The sequence below is a fragment of the Sarcophilus harrisii genome, chromosome 2, assembly GCF_902635505.1.
Source record: "Sarcophilus harrisii chromosome 2, mSarHar1.11, whole genome shotgun sequence".
In the NCBI taxonomy this organism is placed as follows: Eukaryota; Metazoa; Chordata; class Mammalia; order Dasyuromorphia; family Dasyuridae; genus Sarcophilus; species Sarcophilus harrisii.
In genome coordinates, this window is record NC_045427.1 from 513,371,124 (window position 1) to 513,390,763 (window position 19,640).

The following is a 19,640-nucleotide window of genomic DNA, read 5'->3' on the forward strand; positions in this document are numbered from 1 at the left end:
TTAATGTAATTTAGGCTACAAGCCATATTGCAACCCATAGGCCTCCTGTTTGACACACATGGAATAGAAGATATCTGAGGTTCTTTTCAATTTTATAATTAACAAGCTTATGATCCCAACTTAACCCCAAATTAGAAGACATAGACTGGTGAAGATTAGAGAAGATTGGTGTGCTAATAAGCAAGAGAAAACAATTGGCTGGTTATGACTAAAAAATATCAAGTATATGAGGATAAAAGAAAAGGAGTGAGGGAGAAACACAGAAAGGAGGAATTAATTTTTTTTTTTTTTTTTTTGCAAATAAAAAAGCAGAAGGATAAAATTCAATAAATCATTTGAAATTGCACTGGGAAAGCTACAAAGATAAAGATTTGGTTCCTGTCCTCATGGAATTTATAATCTAGAAAGTAGAAAAAGAGAGCTAGAGAACAAAAGCAATGGCAGAAATGACAAAAAAAAGCAAGGATAGTAAAATGATGCACCATGAAGCCAATGACAGTGTTTTAGAAAAAGGTCAAATTCTAACAATACAATTTTCTGGGGGCATTCAGTGTAGAGGCAAACTCATACAACTTCACAATATTGTGGTAATAGAGTTTAAGGTTATAAACATGACACCAAGTTATCAATAAAATGTTAAATTATTTATACTAAATTCTGATTACTAAGAAAGAAATTATGCAATTTAGAAAGATTTCCATAAAATTTGTTAAGCATGTCCAAAGTGTTAGTCCTTAAAAGGGTAATTAAATTTCACTCAAGTTTATTTTATTTACTGCAGAAGATACTGAAATATTGCTGTATGTTTGATCTGAGAGCAAAGACAAAGAGTACTTCAAAATCTGTACTCGATAATAAATGGGAGAACAATATGCTGTGAAAAGAAAAATTAAAATTAAAGCCCTTAATCCTGTTTCATTGCCTCTGTTTTCAATTAGGCAACCAATAAAGCAAGTGCTGAGGTACCTATTACATGCCAAATATAATGCTCAGCACTGGGGAAAGAAAAGCAGAAAATGTGGAAATAACCAAAAGATCAGAATATTTATTCACTTGGTTTAGGGCAGAATAATATTCCCAGCTAATTTAGCAGGGGTGAGGATTAATTACATAACATAGAAATAACAATAACAAAGATACTTTTTTGTAGTCAAATGACTGATATTTTATGTGGCTAATTGATCAAACAAAACAGCAAGAGCCAACCCTTAATATGCTGCTCTGTAGTCTGCTTTGTGCTTTCGGAGAGGCCCTGGACAAAACTCCATCTCACTTCACTTCACCCGTTTCCTCATCTGTGAAATGAGAGGGATGGACTAGGTAGCTTCTGAGTTTCCTTCCAGTCCTTGTCTTATCATGCTCTACTATTTCATGATGATGATGATGATCATTTGATTATTTGACTGAATACTTAATTACCTTACATTTGTATAGAACTTTAGGAGAAATACATTTAAATTAGGTATAATGAAAAATTAGAGGTTAGCTTTCAAATACAGCCTTCTGAGACAGAGTATGAATATAATTACTATTTTATTTAAAAAAATCAATCAATAAATGAACCTAAAGCTCAGATTGAACCTAAAATTTTCTAAATCATGTCAGAAAATGGGAAAAGTAGAATTTGTCTATTCTGAATAAAAATAGTGAAAGGTTAAAAATCAATGTTTCTCCTTCTTACCAAACTTAAAATTTCCTCCATTTCCCACCTCTCAAAAAACTCCAAAATTTGATGATTTGAAGGAAATTTGGAGAGTGCAATTGAGAGGATCAAGTAAAGGAGAAGATATTCAGCATGCAAAAAGCCTTTCAGAAAGCCTATACTTCCTTATAATTCCTAGGGAGGAATTCTGGAGAGGAATTAGTCTGAAAGGCCCATACCTAAAAGCATTCCTGATAAAACCCTGAATGCAACCTAGTGATTTAACACTGCACTACTTTCAAGAGAACCTTACACTTTAAGATTTATTGTTCCCAAAGAATTCCTCTTTAATAGTTCGAAGAAAAAGTGAGTTGTTTTGTTAAAACCTTATTTCATTTTGTTTTGTTTTTTTAAAGAAGACAAGCTCTTTATAGTCAAAAACAAGCCAGGTATAAACTTCACCTAGGATCTAAATAGAAGAAAAATGATTTTAGGAAAAAACCACAGATCATAATTTATTTTGGTTAACTATGGAAAATGCATTGAATTTAAAATCAGATGATCCAAGCAAATTTGACTCCATCTCTGCTACTACCTACTTATATGACCTTAATAAAGTCTCCAATTTTCTGGGATTCAATTTCCTCAATTGTAAAATGAAAGTGGAGAAGATGATCTCCTGACTTCAAGATGATTCAGGCTCCAGATACTATGATCCTAAGGTCTTACAACCATCAAGAATTTGCTAGTCAAGCAAAAGCAGTCAACAAAAATGATTATAAATCATTGAAAATTATTTAAAATTCAGACCCAGACAACTGATTAAAATTTTAACATAATAATGAATGTAAAAATGGGGTGGAAACGTACTGGCATAACTTTAAGAAAGACTGAGCTAAATTTGTGAATGTCTACACAGTAAATAAATGCATCTCTAAAACATAATCTAATTTTTTTTACATTCGTTTCTAAAATTTTTGAGTTCTAGATTCCCCAACCCACAATTGAGAAACTTAATTTTTTTGTGAAGTTACACAAAGCATTCCCATAAAAGTTAAATTGTTCAAAATAACCCATAAATCTACCACCCTAATGAAAATAAAAACCCTCAAGGAAGTAATTTTATTTCCCCTGCTTATTCTCTCCTTTGACTCTGTCCTCTCCTCAAAAGTGTTTTGGCACTGACCAATCCCTCTCCCAATATAACCTTTCTTTTATCACTCTCCCCCCTTCACATATCTCATTCCTCTTCTTTTTCCTGATTTCTATACTGCTACTGAGTATGATGAGAATAAGGTTCACTTTCTCACCCTTTCCTCTCCCTCTTTCCCTCTACTGTTAAAGCTTTTTCTTGTCTCTTTTTTACATAATCTAATTTTAAAGAAATAATATACTTTATTCATATATGTAGTTTTTACTAAAGACTGGATTATATCTTAATTTCATCCATTTGCGCAAGAGAAGTAGCTGGAAAACAGATGACTTTTGTTGAAGTCCCTAATAGAGATATAATAACTAGGGATATTGTAGTGGCAGTCTAGTCATGTCCAAGTCTTCTTGATCCCATTTGGAGTTTTCTTGGCAAAGGTACTATAGTGGTTGGCCATTTCTTTCTCCAGCTCATTTTAGAGATGAGGAACTGAGGCAAACAAGGTTCAATGACTTGTCCAGGGTCATATAGCTGTCTGATGCCAGACTTGAACTCATAAAGATGAGTCTTCCTGACTACAGACCTAACACTTTATCCAGTGTGCCACCAGTTAACTGCCCCTTTTCTGATTGGACACAAAGGTTGAGTTTGAGCTTATATATCAAATTAGATCAATAATACAGTAAGAATATAATTAAATTATCCATAAGCTTTTTTGAATTGTGAAAGATTAATTTTATAACAATAACATACAAATAATAAAACATTAAAGAATAATTATTAAGTCTTTCCATAATAATTCTCTGTAGAACCCTCAGGACACTGTTTAGGATTCATTTAATGAAATGGCTAGAGAAAACTGAATCAATGCTATTGCCTTAGAAACAAAAAAAAGGATAATATGATTTTTCTAAATGACAAAGCACTAGAGCACTAGTACAAAATAACTGGAAGCAAGAAAGTCTATTATAACTAAATAAATTCTTTGCTGGATGCCTCTGTCCAAAAATATAAAAACAAACACAGAAATTCTGTTTAAACTAACATCCTGAATACCTTAAACAATGTTAAAGATATAACAGAAATGTTTAGAAAATATTTTGCTACTCTACATTCCTCACACCTTCTAAAATCATCTTATATTCATTATATTGATTCCTAGGCTTATTTACCTAGAAATTGATAATACTTTTGTTCATTTTAAAAACTTTTTTTCTTATTCAACATTCCCTATCACCTCTCAGCACCTTCTTTCCTCCAATCTCTGATGAAGAGGTGGTCCTTTTCCTTGCTGAGGTCAACCCCTCTAAATACACGCTTGATCTCATTCACTCCCATCTTCGCCAACAGATTTCTACTCCTACTGATCTTCCAACCTCTATTCTTAAATCTCTCCCAGTAGAGAGAGGAATCTCTACTGATTCCTTTTCTACTGCCTATAAGAATGCCCATCTCCCCAATTCCTACAAAGCTCTCATGAGATTTTACAATCCTCTACTGGTCTTCACTCTAAGTATCTTTTTCAGCTAAATTCCCTTAAAAAGTCATCAAACCTTGGTGCCACTATTATTTGGTGCTCCATTTTCCTTTCAGGCCTAATCATTTGATCCCAACTACTCTCTCTAAAATTTTTAATATTTTTTAATTTTCAGATTCAATGGACTTAGTCCTCATTCTTTTGACTTCTCTGTAGCATTTGACGCTGCTCCCCCAAGATTCTCTCTTCTCTTTGTAAAGTTTTCATGATGCTATCTTGGTTTTCTTTCTGTCTCATAACTCTTCCATCTTTTTGCATTATCTTTATCTACATTTTGTGTACTTCACATAAGAAGTGCTAAATAAATGCTTTCTTTAATAATGTCCTACATAGTAACTGTGGGTATCCTACAAAGCTATGTATAGGACCCCCAAAACCCCATTTCTATTTCTCTCTTTCTTATCTCACCTGATGGCATCATCAGCTCCCCATGGATTCTATATATTCAATCTTAGTCTCTTCTGAACTCCAGTTCCATATCACCAATTATTTACTAGACATTTTAAAGTGTATGTTCCAAACTATATGTTTCAAACTGCATGCTTCTTAAGTTCAGAAAGTCCAAAACATAATTCACTGTCTTTCTTCCAAAACTCAGACCTCTTCTGAATTCCCCAAATTTAAAAATTGTCTGAAGATCACACAGATGGCATGTGAAATAGCTGGGACTTTGAGTCAGGTTCTCTGTCCATATAATTGATTATATGACCTCCACATCACTGTCCTTCTACAAAATTAATTAAGGCAGCCCTTAAGCTATAACGAGCCAGCTTACATATGGATTGTCAGCATGGTAAAGAATCATTACCTTGGGATTTCTCACCTAAGTGATGGCAGTAATATGATGAATAGAATGGTACAGCTGGGCTCATGGTTATCTATGAAGGCAAAGACCAAACTGGTGGTGGCAGAAAGGGCAGTGTCCCCAGATCTCCTAGCTCTGATTGTTAAATGCCAATATGATGAAAAAAAATTGGCTGATCCTAAAGTGGGTCAATAGATAAGGGCTTTTATAAAACCTGAGCAGCAGTGTCTCTCACAGGCAATGAGAATCTTCCAACTGGACTGAGCTATCTTGACAGAATCATAGACTATGGGAAACTGATCTATAATAGCATGGATCACACCATCTCAATTCTACTTTGCTCAGTTCCATTAGGCAGCACCTATGTTCTTTTGTAAACTAGAGAGGTAGGAACTAAGGCATCTTACCTTAGCCTGAGTGGAACTATTTTTTGTTTTCTATGTTTGTAGGAATAAACAATAGATATTCTCCTATTTCTGTAATATGAATAAGAACTTGAGGCTATGGTCTTCCCAGAACACTGTGGGCTGTGTTCTGAAGACATAACTTATGTTGGAGTTTCTATCTATAGAGCCTGACTTTAAGTTCATCAATCACAGAGCCCTGAGAACACAAAAAACTATTAGCATAGCGTAAAACTCAAGTTCAAGGACTCAAAACTACTATGAAGACACAGCCTGATTCTACTTTGATCTGAAGAATCTTTGCTGTATCTTTCAATAGCAAGTAGAAATTCAGCTTCCAGCTAAACTTATCCAGAGACTACCATTGCTAGTGAATTTATTTTCCTTTAAAAAAATGTACTTTTGGTATGTGTTATTGTTATAAAATTAGTCTTTTACCTTTTACAATTCAAAAAGGATTATGAGAAACAATTATATTCTCAGTGTATTATTAATACTATCTAACTTGACATATAAGTTCAAACTGGAATTTTGGGTTCAATAAAAAAAAAAGAGGCACGAAAACTTTTTTAAAAACAAACTTTAGGAAAGTTTATGGAGAAATCTGTAAAAACCCCCAAGTTTATATCATTACTTAATGATTATTTCACTTTCACTCTGGACAAGTTACATTTTCCCAAATATATGCCTTTAATTTTAACTAAAATATGAACCAGATTTGTTTTTGAACATCATTTTTTGAAACAGGTTTGTAGATACAAGCACTGGCCTATAGACGTTCCTTTTTTAATTCTACAGTTATGATACTAAATAATAATAATAAAAGAAAATCCTCATCACTACCCATTTGATTCAAATTACTACTAGCCTGTTTAGTAAATGAGAAAAAGTGTGAAAAGAGAAAGAAATGAAACATCAAAAGCAAACTTACTACTAGAGCTTCCTTTTTCCTATTGCTATTTCCCCATCGTCCTAAACCTCTACTTTAAAAGGAAGACATTTTTTTCTAATCTTATAAGGATGCTTATGAATTGGTTGATTGCTTAATTAAATGCAAAATGAAATCCCTAAAACTCCAACTCTTGCTAATCTCAGCTATTTTGAGAGGTAAATTATCTCATACCCTGGTTCCTCTGGATATACACAAGTTGCATTTCCATTCATTTGGCAGGTATCTTGAGACGGTAAGTCAGAGTCTTTTCCATCTTGACTTGAAGAAGGACCACCTGCTACACGATTCTGCTGCATATCCCACTTACGAGCCACATTGCAAATTGTTAATCTTTTCTTCTCCTATTAAAAAAAGTACACGTGACAAGAAATGTTTTTATTTGTAACATTTGCAGCAAAATACAGCGGATAGAAGGGACAGTCTTTCCTGTGATACTCAGGCAGAATTGGAATGCCATTATTTCCTAGTAAACATAGAGGTGATCATTAACCTTGTAAAGGATGGTATAAATGCAACAGCAGAATAACAAAACTATATGTAAATGGGAAATAATCTGTTTTTTTAAATAAATTAATGGAGTTTTAAGGTATAAGCAATTTTTTATATTTTATATATGTAGAAGAAATTCATTATTTATGAATCATGCTTAAAAAAATGCAGCCCCCAAGTCCTTCCTGGTAACTGTACTTTTCTATTCAATATTGGGACAGCAAAATTAGACATTTTTTGTATGTGCATGACTTATATGCATAACTATACAATAACATACTGATGAGGTCAAGGAACCAAATGATGATGTTAGTGATAGTTGTGATGAAGCAAGAATTGGGGTGGGAAATCCCCTCTGGTCGGAGGCATAAGTCCTCTGTGAAAGAACTGGCAAACCCAAAATCTGTATGGCAAAAAAGGATTTATTGGCACTGAGAAGCCAGCTTACTAGGAAAATAGACTTCATAGTGGGCAAAAGTTCCTGTTAGAAAGATAGTAAAGGTTAACATTGAGAAGAGAATATCTTCACCAGTGGACAAAAAGTCATGGCAGGACAACTTGCTAAGAAGACAGCTTCCTTGGCAAGCACAATCCTGTTTAGAGTTTCTGCAAAGATATCTGGGCATGTAATCCTAGATGTATTAGGAGTTGCTTTGATCTTTGGCCCGAAGATGGGGGCCAACTCCTGAGAGATTGATTTTCAATTCAATTTAAAATTGAATGAGATTAGTTAATTGGAAGTTTGAACCACTGAGTGTTGTTTGTGGCAATTCAATGGAGGGTAATTGACCAAGCTCTCCAATTGAATGAAACCATTTAACTGGGAGTTTGTAGGCTTCTGGACCCCTCAAAAATCTCAGTTTATGTCAATACAAGTTTGCAAAATTTGTGACAGTTGAAATTCATTAGAATACATGAACTATTTCAGAGAAATTTGAGAAAGCACAGAGGCCTCTGGGCAGCATATACAAATCAAAGAAGGAAAGAACACTATCTTCTGAGAAAGACATAGATCTTTAAAATGATCAATTAATTGTCAATATAGATCAGAGTGCTGAATAACCTAGAGCTGATCCTATCACATGTTCCTCTATGTAATCAGTGAGGTTTCATGAAGAAGTCCTGTCAGAGCTGTAACTAGAAGACTAACAAAGATAATCCCAAGATGTGAAAAAGTCCAAGGATAAGAAATTTGGACCCAGATGATTGATTTTAAAAGCCTCTGACAAGCAATTATACTTCTTTAAAAAAAAAAAATAAAGCAGGGGTAGAGTCTTATGGTAGGGTGGAGCTTAATGGTGAGGAAGTAGTAGTGATGTAATAAAATTTTGAGGGCTCCTGATTTTAGCTGGAAGATTTAGTGGATCTGTTCTAACAATAAAGTCAGTAATCCTGAATCTTCTGGTTTTGGAGTCTGCCTCAGGGTCTTCCCGCACTCCCAATTTAAGAACAATAATCTGTCTGATTCTGAATAGACCACTCCTCAATTCATTGCTGACTGTCAAATAGTTTCTGGCCTCAGGACAGTCCTAAGGACCAAACTCCAGAGACATAGTGGTAAGATCAGTGAGAATCAAATTTGGGAGACCATTCCCTGGTCCTGTCTCTGGGTCATAGAATTAGCATGTCAATAATAGAAAGCTGGATAAAGCTATCTCCTCTCTTAGGACTTTGCTAAATTCTCTTGGAATTTAGTCCACTTGTAATGGTGTTATAATTATAATAATTGTGGTGGGCAATAGCAAGCTCAGCTCCTTCCCCAAGATCTCTGTCAACTCCCTTTAATTTGTAAGTTTGCCAGTTTTCTTGAAACTATCAGGGTAATCAAGTTCATCAGCCTGAGAAATGAGCCTGCTTAAGATTTATAGTATCTAAACAAGGCTAATGCATTTAGTTAAGAATCTATAAATTTTTGCACCAGGATAAGTTTAAACATATAAAAACATGTTGAACAAAATCTTATATGAGTATAAGTCCCGGTAAACTTTTACAATAATTTATCTAGCTCTAAGCTGCAATTAGTAGAATTTGCTATTAGAGATAAATTTTTTTTTTATTTTTTGATTCTTTCGAGTTCTGAATTTGATTGCCTGATAATTAAGTGAGTAGCCCATCGTTCAAGAAAAAGGCCATAAGCTTTTAGTTGGATGTCTTATCTAGGCAAGACTTGGAAGAACAACTTCAGCCTCTGCTTCAAGTGGGATCCTTCTGACTAATTTCCCAGTTCTGTTTTTTTGTTTTCCACCTCATTATTTCTGAGTCTGGCTAATTATGACTGCATGATTAGCGGTCAAACAAATCTAAGGATGTTTTATCTTGTCATATATGTGCTCTCAGGCTGAGGCCTGAAGGACCTATTTTGATGCTATTATAATCATGTCCCTGCTTTTTCCTCTTAAAGCAAATTTCTATAATCAGAATAAATGGTCAGTAGAAGCCATGAACACAATACAAATATCCCAGGGGACACAATGGTTTTCTATTCTAGATCTTAAAGATGCTTTCTTTTGCAGGCCATTGCATGAAGACTCACAATTTCTTTTTGCCCTTGAAGGGGCAAATCTAAGGGAACATAGTCCCCACCAATGAACATGGACAATTATGTCCATAACACAGAAATAGCTCAGGGCTTCCATGATAGCCCCCAACACATTTGGACAAACTCCTAACTTCCAGCCCCCACCCACCCAGGGCTATGAAGTTTCTTTGTCTAAAGGCCCACATAGTCTTATCAGTTTGTTAAAACCCTGAAAGCTAAAAATCATTTTTGCCCTCACAACAGTGTTAGAATTGGAGAAAGAAATGAGAGTGAACATCTATATTAATTCCAAATATGCCTTTCATGTTTTGCATGTCCATGAGGTTATATGAAAGAAAAACAACAAAAAAAAATAATCCCCCCCATTAAATATGCAGGGGAAATTCTACAATTATTGCAAGCTGTTCATGGACCAAAAGACACCAGAAGGGGGATTCACTTAAGGCCAAACATTATTCTGTGAGGCAATGGACAAAAGTTCATTTTTCATAGGTATTTACACTCCAAGATAATTTAAGTTTGGGGTGAGAATACTTTAATAGAGTGTCCAAAGAACAATTTGAATATAGGTAAATGTGTTAAGCAAAGACCCGAGTTTAACTTTAAAGGAAGAACTTATCACTTTGTTTTTAATAGCTATGAAATTCTGCATTACAAAACAATGAAGTGAGAAGGCTTCTGTTATCAATAATAGGCTTAGAATAGTAGGGATAAGAAGGAAGAAGGATACCTGAGTGTAGTTCCCTATAATTTATTCTATTTTCAGATTAGAAAGAAAACATAATGTAATGAGACTTCTTAGAACAAATTCTGAGGTCTGAATATATAAATTTTTAGTTGTGGATGTATAGGGAGAACAGACTCTGAGATAAGATGTAATTACTACTAGCCTGTGAAATGGTACAGACTCAGAGGCTATGTGTGAGCCAGTTTAGTGACAAGAGGAAGTATGTTTGTAAGCCTATAAACAGTCTCCATGCCATTCAAGAACAACAAATTAAAATAAAGAAATGCTTTGTATAAAAATGTACAGATATATCCCAACTTCTCTTTAAACATCAGGGAGCAAAACTCTTATTACAGTGTACTTGTAAAGATAGAAATGAAGCAGCTAGGTAAATCTTCAAAGTATGTGGGGATATTAAAAAGAAACTAGACCTTGATCAGTGTTTGCTTATGAGTTTCCCGCTTCTTCTCTTCCTCTTTTCTTGCAACAATAGATGCCATGCGCCTTTCTTCTTCCTACAGAAAACAAGATATCTCCTGAAACATTTCATAATGTTGTTATTTTAAATAAAATTAGCTTTAGAAGCTTAATCATGCTAAGAGATATTTAATTTAAGGCAAGTTATAGAATATTTTTCTTCTCTTTCTCCTTGATTTCATATCAAACTTGATCTCCTACCTTATTCCCAGCCTGGAGTTACCATGACTAATCTTAGGAAAGAAAGACGGGAAGTGGGAAACAATAAAAGAGGAAAAAGTAACCAAATACACAAAGTATTTTGAAACAGTTTCTACCTGTTTAGAAGAGGAATTAAAACTCTTCAGATTATTCATTCCCAAATACACTGCAAATCATTCATCAAAGGAAAAACTTTTTGTCTCTTTTGTGTACACATAAGTAGACAGATACATACACATCTATATTTATATGTATATTGTAGTGTATATATGTGTGTGTATGAAATGTATATATGTGTGGAGACGTAAGTGTGTGTGTATATATGTATATGTGTGTATGTGTACATGTGTGTATACATACACGTGTATTCCATAGTATTCAAGTATCTTCTGGAATCTTGGGGCTAGTGTTTGAAGGAAACAGGGAAATCAGTAAGCAGAGATAATGTCAATGGAAGGAAATCGTCACTTCAAGTGCATAACAAATATCTTATAACTTATTTGTTAGTTTGAATTCAGAAGCTCCTTTTTAGGACTTGATATATCTTGTAATTTCATAATTATGCAAATGTATATATTCTGGATGGCTATTTCAGCCTTCTTGTAACAAAAATTTTTTTTTGGAAATTCTGCTTAACTACTCATTTATAATATTTTCTCACAAGCTTTTTCTTTATTATTTCAATAAATTTTTAGGATTCTAGAATTTTAGAATAAATTGAATAGAATTTTTATTGGTTTGTTATTGATAGGGACAATTATATCGATAGTTTTCCTAATGCTGAATCAGGCCTGCATTCTTGTTATAAAGCCCATCTGGCCATTATGTTTAAGATATCTCTGTTTTAATGTCTAACTCTTCTTTAACTCATTTAACTTTTCTTTTTAAGAATTTAGATGCTATATACCATTTGATGTATATGTGTTTAGTACTTATATTATTTCACTGGCTATTGTACCTCTCAGCAAAGTGCAGCTTCCCTCTATCTCTTTTAGACTAATTTTTGCTTTTGCTTTGTCTGAGATTAGGATTATTACCACTGCTTTTATTCTTTTTTCACTTCAGCTAAAGCATATTAGATTCTTCTCCAGTTCCTTACTTTTACTCTGTATATCTCTCGGCTTCAAGTATGTTTCTTGTAAACAACATATTGTAGGAGTCTAGTTCTTAATATACTTTGCTGTTTCCATTTTATGGATGAGTTCATTACATTCACATTCACACTTATGATTACTAGTTATGTATTTCCCTCCATCCTGATTTTACCCCTTATAATTTATTTATTCTTCTTTCTTTCTTCTTTCATTCTAAGTGTTTTGCTTCTGACCACTACCTCATCCTATACACCCTCCCTTCTATTGCCCTCCATCCCTCATCTCTTATTTTCCTTGCCCCCTTCTACTTTCTAGTAGGGTAAGACAGATTTTTATACCCAACTGAGTATAGATATTATTTCTTCTTTGTGCCAATTCCAAAGGGAATAAGCTTCAAGTAGTGCCTGCTTCTCTTCATTTTCTCACTTACTATAAAAATTTTCATGCTTCTTCTATGTGAGATAATTTACCCCTTTTTACCTTTCTCTCTTCTCCTCCCAGCCCATCCTTCTTTCTCACCCCTTAATTTTATTATTTTGGCTATCATCCCATCAGAGTCAACTAATATTTCTTGCCCTTTATCTATGTATACATTTTTTAACTGCCATAATAATGAAAAGTTCTTAGGAGATCCAAATATCATCTTTTGATGTAGGAAAGTAAATAGTTTAACCCTATTCAAGTCCCTTATGTTTTCTTTCATGTTTACCTTTTTATGCTTCTCTTAAGTCTTATATTTGACAGTCAATTTTTGTATTCAGTGCCAGTCTTTTCATAAGGAATGTCTAAAAGTCCTCTATTTTATTAAATATCCATTTTTTTCACCTAAGGATTATATTCAGTTTTGCTGGATAGGTGATTCTTGGTTGTAATTCTAGCTCCTTTGATCTCTAGGATACCATATTCTAAGCCCTCCAATTCTTAATGTAGAAACTGCTCTATCTTGGGTTGTCTCAAATCATGGGTGGCTCCATGATATTTGAATTGTTTCTTTCTAAATTTTTGCAATTTTTTCTCCTTCATCTGGGTCCTCTGGTTTTTTACTCTTAACATTTATGGGAATTTTCATTTTAGGATCTCTTTCAGAATGTGATTGATGAATTCTTTTAATTTCCATTTTACTTTCTCATTCTAGGATATTAGGGAAGTTTTTCTTGATAACTTTTTGAAAGATGAGGTTTAGGGCTTATCATTCTTACACTCTCTCTCTCCCACCTCCTTTATCCATCTTTCTTCACTTAAATCATGGCTTTCAATGCCAGGTAGTCCAATCATTGTTAAATTATCTCTTCTCAATCTATTTTCTAGGCCAGTTGTTTTTCCAATGAGATATTTCACATTTTCTTCTGTTTTTCATTCTTTTAATTTTATATGTTTTTTTTTTTCTTGATGCCTCAAGGAGCCATTAGCTTTCACTTGTCCAATTCTAATTCTTAAGGAATTATTTTCTTCAGTGAACTTTTCCATTTGGCCATTTTTTTAAAGAGTTATTTTCTTCAGTGAAATTTTGCATTTCTTTCTTTTTTTTTCGACTAAGTACTTTTTAAAGGAATTTCTCTTCAGTGTATTTTTATACATCTTTAATTTGGCCAATTCTGCTTTTTAAGGAGCTCTTTTTTTCATTAGATTTTTGTGCCTCTTTAGGCATTTGTTTTTTTTTTTAAGGTGTTTTCCGCTTCAGTATTTTTTATGCCTCCTTTCCCAAGCTGTTGACTTTTTTTTTTTTTTTTGTAATTTCCTTTCATCACTCTCATTTCTTTTGCCATTTTTTTTCTCTACCTCTCTCTGATTTTTAAAATTCTTTTTAAACTCTTCCAGGGATTGAGACTAATTCATATTTTTCTTTGAGGATTTGAATGTGACGCATTTGATTTCATGGTCTGAGTTTGTAATTTGATCTTCCCTGTCATCACACTAACTTTTTATGGTCAGATTATTTCTTTTTTGTTTGCTCATTTTCCACTTTATTTCTTGACTTTTATCTTTATGTTAAGTTGGGCTTCAGGTTTTCAGAGTCAGCCCTAGGGGTTTGCAAGCTCTCCTTTCTTCCAAAATAGTATGATCTAAGAAGAGGTGTGATCACTGCTCTCCTGGCTTATGCTTTGTTCCATGAACAGCTGACCACAAAGAATTCTTTTCTGCTTTGTAACTGTGACCAGAGTCCTGGCTCCTGCTAGTATTCCTCCTTTTCCTGGTACTGTGACCAAGAACTATATATGGGCAATATAACAGAGTCCTGTTCCCAGTGTCAGCAAAGAGTTCCTTGTAAATTACTTTTGACCAGCTCTCTACCCCTTTGACCATCTATGGAATGAGAACTTGGGAAACTACCTCCAATTCAGTTGCCCCTAATGTCTACTGCTGGCATACTGGGAATAGCTGGTAAATCTCACTTCAGTGAGATAGAATTTTCTTATCAACTTGCCAAACTGTCTTGAGCTTGAAAACTCTTTCATCCCATTCTTTTGTTAATTCTGCCACTCTGGAATTTGTTTTATGGCATTATTTTAAGTTTTCTTAGAGGTAAAACTGGTAAAGCTCAGGAAAATCCCTGCCTTTACTTTGCCACATTGGCTCTTCCCCTACCCTCCTTCCTTCCCTAAGAAGCTCAATCCTTTTTTTTTCCCTGAGGAATTGGGGTTTAGTGACTTGCCCACAGTCACACAGCTAGGACGGGTTAAGTATCTGAAGCCAGATTTGAACTTAGGTCTTCCTGATTTCAGGGCTGGTGCTCTATCTACTGCACCACCTAGCTGCTCCTCAAATCCCTATTTCATAGGGATTCATAGTCTCTTTTCAAACCTTCAAATTTTATCTTAGATCCCCAGTTGGGAACCTTTGAGTTTGAATCCCAGCTCAGAGATTCCCCCAGGGGGGATAATTCACCTCTGAATCTTAGGAACCTCACATGCAAAATGAGGGAGCTTGTTTAGATTATTTCAAAGTCCCTTGCAAACTCTAAATATATGATTCTATTTGTTAGGAATTCCACAAAGGGTATCTTTATTCTGGAAGAGTATAATGAACTCCCTAAAAAGTTTATATTTCTTTCATTTATGCATGTTCTCCTAAGAATTCTTTCTATCTCATGAATTTTTGATGGTAAGTGAAAGAAAAGGTATTGTATGCTCACTGTCTATGTTGTATCTTTAGTAATTTTTTTTTCCAGAAAAGGCCCTGCTATTCATATTTGGGGAGATCTAGACACAAGCCTAACTAAATTTTGTTTTAGAGATCACTTTGTAGTTTTATTCCACAAAGCAATATAACCTCTGAGATCAGATCTCCCTGACTAAAATCAGTCCATTTGAAATCATTGGGGAGTAAAACATAAAGATTAAGGAGTGGGGTTATTCAGGATTTGAAGGAGCTGATTTCTAAAAGACCTGAAACATTCAATCCTTTCTGGGAGCCCCACACATCTTAGGAGCTCATCTGAGTTGTGGGGTTTGTTTGTTTTGAGTAGTCCTGGTGTAAGTTAAGTCTTGAGATTCAATTTTGACTATTCTGCTCCACTGGAAAAACTTTAGGTTGCTTTATTATAATACAGGGATACATTAGGATAATTTTCACATAGACTCATATTTATATTGTACTGTATATTTCAGTGATTTACTTAAAAAATCTTGAGTTACTCTATTGCTTCAGGCCTTACTAGAGAGATCTTTATCCAGCTTAGCCTGGTTTCTCACTTGGATAGAGATGGTAACTTATTGTCAACTTAATTCCTGTTAGAAGAATTCCATAACCTTCAGAGCTCATCCAGGACAAGATTCTTCTGGGTGAGAAATTTTTTTTTCCTTTTCTTTATCTAGCTTGTGATATTTATTAATGGTTTGTTTTATTTTAATATTTTTTCCTAATTGTTTTGAGGTAAAACAAGGCCTCAGAAAACACTAAGATGGCAACCTATGAGAACTTTTTTAAATGACCAGTATAATCTCTGGGGCTAACAGCTATGGAAGGTTTAGAACCTCACAATATACTGTTAATTTGGGCCGTATCTAAGAACTGTGCATTTCATGGACTTTGTGAAGTCCATGTGAATGAAACTTGAAAAGCAATCAAGAAATGAGCTTAGGAAACAATTATTGGAGCCTCCCAAGGTCCCCCCCAAAACCATCCAGAACTAAAGATATGAATGAATTTGTTCAAAAGAAGGTCAGTTTTCAGGGGCAGCAAACCTGGAGGCAGAGTATAACAAGAGTGATCAGAATTCTTGATTAATCCTAAATCTACTATGTCAGAAGGGGCACATTCCATGAAAGTAGAGAGAGATACCTTTCCTAAGAGGACATGGAAAAATCCTCTGGTGATTTACCAGTGACTGGGACTGCCTCCAAGAGAATTGGTGATGGAGAGTTGGAGAGACAGACTCTGATCAGATGAGCCACCCTCTCTGGCCTGTAAACAGTGATCTGTGTAAATGGCCCACCCCTTTTACCTTTTTCCTTTTTAGACACTTTTTCTTCTTTGGACTTCCAGAGCTGAGAGCAGCAAAGAAGTATGATGATATGGCCAGGTTCTCCCTTCTACCCAAAGGAGGCAACTTAAGGGAGGAGATGTACATAATGGGTGTCCTGTGCTTGCCTTGAGAAGCTTGAGAGGGCAGTTCTTAGATACCAAGATCCTGGTTGCCTTCTTATGAATTTCCAATTCCTTCTCTGAGCAAGTGAGAGATTAGTGAGCCTGAAAATGGCAAGTTTTCAGCCTTTGGGTAACCTCTTGGGTAATCCTGAGTTTGAGAGTTCCCGATTTTGAATGCTGAGCACCAGAGGGAGGCAATTTCCTTAATATCACACTTCTTGGAGAAGAGAACCACAACAGGTTTTTCCTACGGTTGGAGGAACCAGCAGATCTGAACCTTCCCAACTCTCCATGACATTTCTGTGAGTCCAAAGTGAATGGGAAATATTTATTTATTAGTCCCATAAAATGTATCTACTTTCTGGGGTAGTTTAATGAATATCATAGGCTATTGATGTATTTTGTATTGTATATTTTGTATTTACTTAAATATGTTCATATTATTTCACCCAAAAGAATAAAAGCTCTTTAAAGGCAAAAACAGTCTCATGTTTTGTCTGTGTACCCTTCATGCCCAGAACATAGTAGGTACATAGCAAGTGTATGTTGAAATGATTGAGTAAATCGTATGATTTCCAACAACCAAATCACCTCCATTATTTAATACACAGAAAAAGTGCCTCACTTCTCCTGAATCTCCAGACTATTTCATGGCACAGTGAAAAGAAAACAGGCTCTGGAATCAATAACATGGGTTCAAATGCCACCTCTGATGAATACTAATTATTTAAAAGTCATTTAATTTCCATGGGCCCTAACTTCATCATCAGTAAAATGAGGTTAAATGAGATGATCTAAGATCTTTAAATCTAGATTGACCAGTTCAGCTTTATATTGTTCTTTATCCCAATATCTCTTGAACTCTCAGGTAAAACCTTATTCATTTTTATCAAATACTGAACCTGGGTATAACCCTTATTACCTTCAAATTTCTGTATCTGTTCTTCAATTAACAAATCAAAAAAGTTAGTTTCCTAATTTCTTAATTAAACTGTGTCTGTTTTTGTATATACATATGTATGTATATATGTGTATATATTCTATATATACACATAGAGATAGATATAAAGAATCTATATAAAATATACACACATATTCTCTTCATTAATCTAACATAGTAGACAGAAGTAATTATTATTATACCCATTTTACAAATGAAAAAATTGTAAGCAAATAAAATTATTTTTTAGGAACGTAGAATTACTCAAATTTTCTGACATTAGGAGCAATATATATTGACTAGGCAATAATTTCTCAAATATTTCTTGAGCGATTGATAAATGTAGTAAAAGTAATAGTCATCATTCACTTCTCAGTCCCTTGCAATCTGGCTTCTGACCTCATTCATCTGAGACAAATCTATCATAATTACCAATGACTTCTTTATTGTCAAATCTAATTGCTTTTTTTAGTTTTGTCTAATTCTTTCTTTAGTATTTGACATTTTGGACCAATCTCTCTTAAATATGCTCTTCTAGATTAATAAAAATTAAAAATTAAAAAACCCATTAAACTAATAATTAAAATTAGGTCTGGTTTTATGAAAAAGAAAATAGATTAAGCAGTCATTAATTTGGTTTTTTTAAAAAAAGAAAGAAAATCAAATTACTAGCATCAAAAATCAAAAGAGTTAAAAAAAAACTACCAAAAAAGATGAAATTAATGCAACAATTAGGAATTATTTTGCTTAATTATATGCCAGTAAAACTGAAATGTATGAATAATTATGATTTTTAAAAATGCTATCCATCTCTATAGAAATACATGATGGAGCCTGGATACAGACTGAAACATTCTTTTGTGTGTATGTGTGTGTGTGCGGTTAAAACTGTGTTTTCTTTCACAATGACTAATATAGAAATGTTTTGCATAACTATATTTGTAACCTGTTTCAAAATGCTTGCATTCTCAAGGAGAAAGGGTCAAGAGAGAAGAGAATTTGGAATTCAAAATCAAAAGAAATTCTTTTTACATGTAACTGAGCAATACTTAACAAAATGAATAAAACCAAAAAGAAAAGAAAAAACTATTCTCCTTCTGGAATTCTGGAATTCTCTTTGTTTTCCTTCTGCCTATCACCTATTGTTTTCCTTCTGCCTATTACTTATCTGACTTTTCAACTTTAGTCTTCTTTGCTAACATCATTTGTAACAACAGACTACCTATAGGTAGATCTCCAAGGCTCTATATCCTAAGCCATCTCTTCCCACTCTCATGTTCTTACTTGATGATCTCATTAGATATCATGGGTTTCATTATCATCTCTATGCATAGGAATCATGGATCAGCTCCAGTTTTAAATGACTAAATGCCTGTTAAACATTTGGATCAAAATATCTCACAAGCATCTTAAATTTGACATGTCTAAAATAAAGCTTATTATTTTCTCCACAAACCAACCTTTTCTTTTAAGCTTGCTATGCCAAGAGCACTACCCTTTTTTTGGTCATTCTTGACTGCTTACACTCATTTCATTTAACTCCGTTATGTTTTATTTCATGTATGTAATCAATAGCCAAATCCTATCATTTTTTTACTCCCTTGTCTCACTCCTACCCCCAAATCTTCACTCATAGCTACCATTCTAGTTTAGGACTTTATCATCTTTTGCCTGTAAAAGAGCAGTAAAGGCAAAACTCTCCTTATTAGGCTCCCTGACCCAATCTCTTCTTAATCTCTTCTTACTCCAACCTATCATCTACAAAACTTGATTGCATAACTTCCCTACTATGAAGTTTTGACAATGACACTTACCTGCTTCATAAACTACAGTGGCACCCTACCACCTCTTATTTGTAGTTCTCATAGCCTAGCCCCAATCTGTTTGATATTATTCCTTTCACATTCCCTACAGCCGGAAGAATTTTCTTCTTGTTCTTCAAAGATGGCAGATTCCTCCTCTGTGCTTTTGCACTGCCTTTCCCTTTTGCAAGAAATGCAGTCCTTCCTCATTTGTCTCTTAGAATCTCTAGGCTTCTTCAAGATTTGACTCAAGCATCATATTCTATAGGTCTTTCCTGATTTACTCTTCCCTCT

The 19,640-nt window shown here is 34.2% G+C and overlaps 1 protein-coding gene across 8 annotated transcripts in view; it reads right to left on the reverse strand.

Annotated features, from left to right (window-relative positions):
- The window catches only part of LRRC49 (leucine rich repeat containing 49), a 185,121-nt gene that overhangs the window by 41,111 nt on the left and 124,370 nt on the right, over nt 1-19,640 (reverse strand). For all 8 annotated transcript variants that reach the window (XM_031955289.1, XM_031955291.1, XM_031955290.1 and 5 more), the window contains 2 exons: nt 10,677-10,760; nt 6,662-6,831 (listed from right to left, as the gene is read on the reverse strand). In XM_031955289.1, coding sequence (XP_031811149.1) covers nt 6,662-6,831; nt 10,677-10,760 — 254 coding nt within the window. The remainder of the gene's footprint in view (nt 1-6,661; nt 6,832-10,676; nt 10,761-19,640) is intronic.